General features: G+C 33.2%; 1 protein-coding gene across 1 annotated transcript; it reads right to left on the bottom strand.

Annotated features, from left to right (window-relative positions):
- Positions 1 to 8,598: 8,598 nt before the first annotated feature.
- Positions 8,599 to 9,105, bottom strand: LOC111140396 (olfactory receptor 6C2-like; the record flags this gene model as incomplete). The annotated part of the gene is made up of 1 exon (XM_022492659.1): positions 8,599 to 9,105. A coding segment is annotated over one exon (507 nt), but the record flags the coding sequence as incomplete, so codon positions are not given.
- Positions 9,106 to 9,111: the final 6 nt, after the last annotated feature.

Raw genomic sequence — 9,111 nt, 5'->3', positions numbered from 1 at the left:
TTATCTTCCTATTTCTCACCTATGTGCTGAGTATTACTGGAAATCTGACCATTATTATTCTGACATTCATGGACTCTCATCTTAAAACACCTATGTATTTTTTTCTTTGAAACTCCTCCATCTTAGAGATCTCATTCACAACAGTGGTTTATGGCAAACCTGAGCTGAGAGCCCATTCCTGGGCTCACTGTTTGCATCTGGCTTCTCCTCTCCAGTGTGTGGGAACTCTGCTGCACTCAGGCACCCCTGGTCTTCTTGTGGCCCCAAGGATCCTGAGACCACACTGTTTCACCTAGTGTTCCACCCCTTTCAGGCAGGGATGTACCTGCCTGGAGGTACCTCACTGGAGCAGATTTCTAAAAGTTCTGATTCTGCAATCTGCTGTTATATCATTATATATCATTTCCCAGTAGCCTGCTTACAGAGGGTTCCCCCACCTCCCTTTCTTGCCTCCCTCCTCCTGTGGTCTATCTTCCTATATATTACCTTGGATTCCCATCTCGGCACCTCCTATCATGCAGAAAGTGGTTGCTTTTTGTTGAGTTGCAGCTATTCTTTTCCTAGATCTCCAGTTGAGTTCACAGGTGTTCCCTGGAAATCTTCATTCAACCTTCTTATTAAGTTGATAATGGTGATCTTGAGCTGTCCTTATGTTAAAACCTTTAAATAAAGACTTAAGCAAATGGGTTTTGATTTTTTTTTCTTCTTTTTACAATATGAATTGAGGATAAGGAGGTGGGAAGAAAGCTAATTCTGGTAATCTTATATTTACTAAAATGTAAAGCCAACTTTGCTTATGAATGTGACTTATTTATAGGTCAGGTACCATTGAAAAATAGTTTAAAAGTACTGTGAATTCACTTCATGAAATTTTCAAATTATTTCTACACAAAGATTAAAGGACAAACACAAAATACACCCCATATTGGGTGCTACTCTAACCTTGAGTTATTTCATCATTGTGCTTTCTTCCTAAAAATTTTCAAACTTAAAAATTTAAAGTGTCATACTTAGTTTTCTGATAGTAATTCATAGCTTCTGTCGACAATTTTGCCAAAAATGTCTTTAGGTCCTTTGTGCAAGTAAAAGTCAAAATGGAAGGTTTTATTCCATTTTTAAAATTTAAATTCGATTAGCCAAGGTATAGTACATCATTAGTTTTTGATATAATGTTCAATGATTTATTAGTTGAATATAACACTCAGTGCTCATCATATCACATGCCCTCTTTAATTCCCATCATTTTTTAAAATTTCTTTTCAGCGTAACAGTATTCATTGTTTTTGCACCACAACCAGTGCTCCACGCAATACGTGCCCTCCCTAATACCTACCACCTTTTTCCCCCAACCTCCGACCCCCCGCCCCTTTAAGACCCTCAGGTTGTTTTTCAGAGTCCATAGTCTCTCATGGTTCACCTCCCCTTCCAATTTCCCTCAACTCCCTTCTCCTCTCCATCTCCCCATGTCCTCCATGTTATTTGTTATGCTCCACAAATAAGTGAAACCATGATAATTGAACCAAGATGCCCTTCAACAGATGAATGGATAAGGAAGATGTGGTCCATATACACTATGGAGTATTATGCTTCTATCAGAAAGGAAGAATACCCAACTTTTGTAGCAACATGGACAGGACTGGGAGATTATGCTGAGTGAAATAAGTCAAGCAGAGAGAGTCAATTCCCATCATTTTTAGTAGAGATGTATATAGTGACGATGTGTTTTCAGAAACCCACATTCACAAAAGCTCTGACAATGCAAAGATCTTAAAAATGTTTTATTCAGATGCAATCACTAGATATTGTTTCCCATTGCAAAGTTGGGAAATAACTTCTTTGCATTTAGTAGTTTAAGGAAAAGTAAACACTGACACTAAGGCAAATGAATACCAAAAACGGATTATGGAAGAGTCGATGGCCTGATCTTTTCTAGACATGGAGATAGGCTGCCCTATAATTTTTAAACTATCAATGACTTCTATTATATTTGTTGAATATGCTATGGGTGCATAAGAATCAAGTGAAATAAAAAAAGGAAGAGGGTCCTTTGTGATTACTGTATAAAAGCTGGTAATGAATCTTTTAATGAACTCTGACACACACAAAAATATATACAGCAGTGGGACCATTTCCCTAGAGACACAGAAACATAAGTGTAGCATTAAATATATAAAGAAACACAACAATGATATTAAAACAAAGCAAATGCCTGGCTTCTCTTCTAAGGCAATTGGATGTAAGAGTTTGATTTTTAATTTTTGTTTTAATTTTTTACATTAAAAATTTAGAAGATTTTATGAAGAAACATCCATACATAAAAATGCACATATTTTAACTGCACATTACAATGAATTTTCATTAACTGAACTTATACAGATACCTAGCAATAACAGAACAGAACAGTACCATCACCTGGAATATTTCCCTAGTGCTTACTTAGATTATTATTACACAACCAACCACTCACTCTTTCATATCCATTGCCAGGAAAATCACTGCCCTGATTTGTAATAATATAGATTATTCATNTGCCAGGAAAATCACTGCCCTGATTTGTAATAATATAGATTATTCATGTTTTTGTATTTATATTAGTGGAGTCATGTAACATAAAACATTTTATGTCTGACTCTTTTCAGTCAGTATGAGATAGTGAGATCTTCCCATATTATTGCATGTGATTGTAGACCATTCTTATTGCTTTATAATATTCTTTTATATAAATTAACTATATTTTATTTACCCATACTATGCAGTTTTTCTACCTTTGTATAGTTTTCAGTTTCATGCTATTATAAATGGTGTTTTTATGATCATTCAAGCACATATATTTTCTTCTCCTTGATTTTGGTATGATAGATTTTTTCTTTTTTTTAATTAAAAGTTTTATTTGATATAACTATAGATACATATGCACTTGTAATAAGTAACAGAGACAGAACTCATGCATGCTTTACCCAGTTTCTTGCAATGGTCACATCTTATGAGACACAACCTCACAACCAGGACATTGGCAACTACGCAGCCTAAGTGCAGGAGAGTTTCATTATCACAGTATCCCTCATTTTGCTCTTTTTTGGCCACTCAAGCCTCCATTCCCTTAGGTCTTCTATCACTGTCATTCATTAATTTTGTAATTCTGTAATTTATAATTACATTTAAGAAAATTACAATTAAAAAATTCTGTAATTTGTAAAATTCTGTAATTTTGTAATTTTGGTATCATATAAGCAAGTCAATAGTGTATATGACTGTTGGGATTGGCTTTTTGACTTGGCATAATTGCCTGGAGAAGTATGCAGTTCTATGAAGTTCAGTGGTTTTTTTTTTGTCCTTACATCTTCAGCTTTTTAATTTATTCTTTTTTTTGGTTTTATTTAAATTCAACTTAGTTAACATATACTGTATTATTTATTTCAGGGTAGAATTCAGTGCTTCATCAGTTGCAAATAACACTGAGTGCTCATTACATCAAGTGCCCTCCTTAATGCCCATCAACCCAGTTACCCCATCCCCCCCACTGACCTCCCATCCAGCAGCCCTCAGTTTGTTCTCTACAGTTAAGAGTCTCTTATGGTCTGTCTCCCTCTCTGTTTTTAACCTATTTTATTTTTTCTTCCCTTCCCCTATATTCATCATTTTTGTTTCTTAAATTCCACATATGAATGAGTGAAATCATATGATCAGTCAGAGTTCAGTGGTTTTTAAACCATATGCATAGTTGTGCATTCATCAACGTAATAAACTTCAAAATGAAAGAGAATAAAACTATATAAGATAACTATCGTGAAAATACAGTTAAAGCATCATTAAAAGAATTAAAATGTTAAAACAGGAAATATTCACTTAATGCAAAAGGTAGCATTGAAAGAGGGATGGAATAGGAAAGAGCACATTATTCATATAAAGAGCAAAAAGGAAAGTGGTAGAAGTATATCCAACTATATCAATAATAACATTATATGTGAATGGATCCAACTATCCAATTAAAAAGGCAGAGGATTTCAGTCTGGAGTAATAAAAAAAAGAACCACTATATACTGTATACAGAAGATACATAATAGATTCAAAAACATAAATAAATTGAAAGTGAAAGAGTGAAAAAGATAAATTTAAAACGTATATGAACCTAACAACAGAGCTCCGAAATACATAAAGCAAAAACTGACAAATGAATAGAGGAATAGACACTTCAACAATAATAATTGGAGACTTCAGTACTCTATTTTCACAAATGGATAGAGCAACTAGGTTAAAGGTAAACAAGGATAAAAAAAAAAAGCCTTATAAAGCAATCATACTTAATACTCAAATCTAGAACACTCAAACCCAAAACATCAGAATAAGAATTCTTCTCAACCCCTTGGTATTAGTGATTTCCTTTACTGAAAAATTATTTCCATATATTTAGTTTTTGCTGTTATACACTCTTCCACATTTTTTGGTTTAATTTGTACTTTTTCTTATTTCTTGAAATGGATATTTATATCACTGATTTTAGTGTTTCTTCTTTTTAAAATACAAATACTTAAACTATATATTTCTTTCCAAGTACACATTTATCTGTATCATACAGGCTTTGGGATGTAATATTTTCATATAATAGAATACAAAATATTTTCTAATTTCCATTTTGAATTCCTTTTTTATAGAAAGCCTTTTTAGGTGTATGCTATTTAGTTTCTGAATATATTTGAGATTTTCAGTGTATCTTCATATTGATAGCTTACTCATAACTTCAATTTTATAAACACTTTTTCTTTTAAAATTAGTGTGCCGTTTTCAGGGTTTTTTGTACACTATTTCATTCTGATGATTAGGTCTACTTTGGTGCATGAGTTGTTTAGACTTCTGTAGCATACTGATGCTTAGGTCAGTTTGCTCTATGCAATGCTGAGATAAAATGTTAAAATCACCCACTATGATTATGGATTTTTCCATTTTTCCTTTTTGTTCTATATGACTTTTATATTCTCAGGTTATATGATAAAGTGTACAAAATTCAGAAATATTATATCTTCTTAATGAATAGAAACATTTTTTTATCAACTGTTTTTAGCTCACCTTGCTAGTTCTATTTTCAAATGAATTGGAAACATAAATCCTAGGAGTGGGAAATATAATGTATTTTCAGATGAAGAGGATTTCTTTTCTTTTGAGGTAATAATTTGAAATACATTTATCCCCAGTTATATAATTTGCCACTATATCTCTGTTCCAGTGTTTAAATCCTATTGCACTTATGCTTTAGATGTATAGCATCATTTTCTCCAGCTATTAATCAGGAATCCTACACTGTTTATAATAATAAATTGTTTTCCATAAAAATAATTGTATTTCTCTCTTTTCTTATTTTTTTTTGGTATGATCTTATGACTTTTTTATGTGCCTAAATTGTCAGATCTTTTTATGAAGAATTACCTGATGGATTTCAATGGGTTTGGTGAATCTTAGGGTACCAGAAAAAACTAAGAATTTTACTCTTTGAACAAATCTTTATGTTATACTCTTTCTTCCTTCCTTCCTTCCTTCCTTCCTTCCTTCCTTCCTTCCTTTTTCTTTCTTCTTAGTTTTTATTTAAATTCCAATTAGTTAACATACAGTGTGATATTAGTTTCAGGTGTACAATTTAGTGATTTAACATTTTATATTCTTAACAGCCAGTATGGTCTTGTATTAAATTCTACTTTAATTTGCATAGTACAATGGGTGTTTTCCTCTATATTAAAAAAGAATGTTAGATTAATTTACAAACCAGAGAACAGGAATTTATCTGTATTTAGTTCCTCACTCATTAGCAACCAAAAGTTCTAAACACCTACCTGTTTAAAAACAAGCAAAAATAAACCATGTGTAATAAATATAACCAGTCAATTCATATCTTTCAATCTGAACCTTTTTGATTAATAAAGTTTCCAAGTAGTCTTTATGAACAGATTAGTTGGATATTCCCCTCTTTTTTAGTGTTCATACCATAAACTGGCTACTTTAAACCACTAAATAAAGGTCAATGTATATAACAAATATGTGCTATTATCTATTTTGGTTTATAAAGTATAAAATTAGAAATGTTAATATTTTGTTAAAGAGGGACAATCAAATGTCAGCTTTAAATAATCTTAATTTTCAGACTATAATATTGAATTTTATTTTAATTTTGAAACAGTTCCAATATCTAAATTCCTAGGATAAAACAGATTTTTTTATATATATGAGACAAGATACAACTTAAGGATTAGTAAATGTGCTCGATTTAAAAAACAGTTAAAACTTCCAGTAGTATTTAAGAAGAACTAGTCTCAATAATTTTTATCTTGGATGGTCTGTTCAATTAATGTGGCTTCGGCCATATTAGGCTACTTTTATATGGTTGCTGGGTAAGCTGTAGTTGGAATGACTCAGCCAAACAGCACTTGAGAGTCTATCCAAATTTAGCCAGGGTGCCTTACACTTAAGGCACATACTTAAGCCAAATGATGGACAAATCACATGGATGGCCTTACTTCAAAATCAGTAGCCCTAGGAAATATACTACTGTGGCTTGATTTTGAATTGCACATATACAATTTTGGGATTTGGTAGTAAAGTATTTTTCCAACAGTTGAGGTGAGATTTGAGACTTATAGGAATTGGTAGGGTGAACAAAATTTTCTATTAAATGACAAGTGAATTCCCGATTTGTTATAAAACGCTGATGTGGTTTTAACTTGAGTTAGTGTGAGATCTAGGTGGACAGAATAGACAGGCTTCCCCAAATTTTCATTCTTTCAAATTCTGTTTTGAAGTATAGTCATGGACAAAAGAGAAGATTGTAGAGGGATGGACTAATTCAATTCTTCAGGCTGGCCAAGATTAAAAATTACTTTCTGGAGACATCTTGGTGGATGAAGACAATGTATCTGTTTAGCAACTTGCCTCTCATTATTTCTTCCCAAATGATACAAAACTGTAAAAATGTAAAAGTAAATTCTACACCAGAGATGAGCAAACTTTTTTGGTAAAAGGCTATATAGTAAATGTTTTTGGCTTTTTGGACCGTGAGGTCTCTATTAAGCTACTCAACTCTGACATTAAAAGCAGCCATAGACAATATGGAGATGAGTGGGAATGGGCGTGTTTCAATAAAACTTCATTTACTTCAACCAATGGTAGATAGATTTTACCCTCAGACCTTAATTTTCTGACTCTTGTTCTATAATGTAGTCCTTACTCCTAAGGTACTCCTAAGGGTTTTCCTGCTGTTTAGCTAGAAGGCTGTGGTTTGAAGAGATGTTAACCAGGTCTCTTCTCTTTTGCTGGGTCCAAATTGCAAGGCTGAAGATTGGTTGGCCTCTACTATCTCTGTTGAACTCTCAGTTTTCTCACTGGTAAACCTGCAAGTGTTCAGTCAATTCCTCAGCCAAGGCATAAATGAATAACATCTGCGCATATCCCAGCTCAATACAGCACTGACCTGAGCTTACTGACCAGTGCAGCTGACTTGATCTTTGCCAACTCAAGTTGGAGAGACAATCATTTTGAGCTTAGTCTCTATCTCATACTGTGGACTGAGCAAGTGCTAATTGTGGACATATTTTTTTGACTTTTCCTTTTATAGAAAGACCTGGTTTTGAGCTTCTTGTTGTCAAATTTCTTCTTAAAGTTGATTCAGTTTTATGATGATTTAAAGCAGAAAACATGGGCTCAAATTAATTATGCTGACACAGCTGGAAGCAAAAGTCCTCTTTTTTTTCTTTTTTAAAAAAGATTTTATTTATTTATTTGACAGACAGAGATCACAAGTAAACAGAGAGGCAGGCAGAGAGAGAGGGGGAAGCAGGCTTCCCACCGAGCAGAACCCAACACGGGGCTCAATCCCATGACCCTGAGATCATGACCTGAGCCGAAGGCAGAGGCTTAACCCACTGAGCCACCCAGGCGCCCCATAAAAGTCCTCTTTTTAAAATCTTGTTTCATTCTCTGTGCTTGTGCATGCATGTATGAGTGTTCGCATGTTATTGTCAAGCAGTTGTGGTCTAAATTTTTCTGTTTCTTGAAGAAAATCTAAATATTTTGGTTTCCTTATATCTTTTGTGTATCATATTTGTTTCCACATTCCTGGTATTTATTTTCTTACTTTGATTATATTTCAATTTTACTTAATATGCCCATTTTGAGTTTATTTTAAAGCTTATCTTATTAATATCTTTAAAAAAAGATGATATATTTTTTCCTATATTTCACATGTTTCTTTTGGTACATTTATATGTGCAAATTAAAAGAGTTTAGAAAAAGTATTGATCTAAAAGTTCATGTACCCACAGACACTATATTTAATATGTTATGTAATTTCTTTTTGAATAATAAAGAAAAACTTAGTGAGAGGTGAGAGAAGATTTTATTTTTTGTAAACAAATTCTCGTGTTCCTTTAATGGAGGAAATAGTTTTGATTGAGATTAAAGAGAGAAAGAAATTATTTGTTTCAAGTAGGTTCACAAACCAAGATTTAAGTGATTTTGAGGTTAGTTAACCTTAGTGAACTAGTTAGGACTTCCAGGGGAAAAAAATGCTATGGAACAAGTCATTGCTCTCATTGATTTTTCAAATTCCATGTGTTCTTACTTGTGTAAAATAAGTGCAATTTTTTTGATCATGTCACTGAAAGCTTGTTTCACTTGCTTGTTCCTCAAAGTATAAATGAAAGGGTTCAACAAAGGGGCAACAGATGTGGTGAGCACCGATACTCCTTTATTGATGTCCACTTCTTCTTTGGCTGACGGCTTGACGTAGATGAAAATACAGCTGCTATATGTGATGGTAACAACAATTATGTGAGAAGAACAGGTAGAGAAAACTTTTTTCCTTTGAGAAGCAGAAGGAAATCTTAGAATTGTCCTGATGATAAATGTGTAGGAAAGAATGACACCTATCAGTGTAATAATGAATATCAACACTGCGCAGATTATAACCATCTGTTCTATAAACCAAGTATCTGAGCATGAAATCTTAAAGAGAGGAGATGCATCACAGCCAAAATGATCAATATCATTGGAGTCACAGAATTCCAGCTGGAGGCCCATACCAAGGGGTGTGATGATGATCATCAGTCCAGAGATCCAGCAGCAGAGGAT

This window comes from Enhydra lutris, unplaced genomic scaffold (assembly GCF_002288905.1).
Source record: "Enhydra lutris kenyoni isolate GAN:26980312 unplaced genomic scaffold, ASM228890v2 scaffoldscaffold852, whole genome shotgun sequence".
Taxonomy (NCBI): domain Eukaryota; kingdom Metazoa; phylum Chordata; class Mammalia; order Carnivora; family Mustelidae; genus Enhydra; species Enhydra lutris.
The sequence above is the reverse complement of the archived record's forward strand: the minus strand, read 5'-3'. Positions and strand labels throughout refer to the sequence as shown.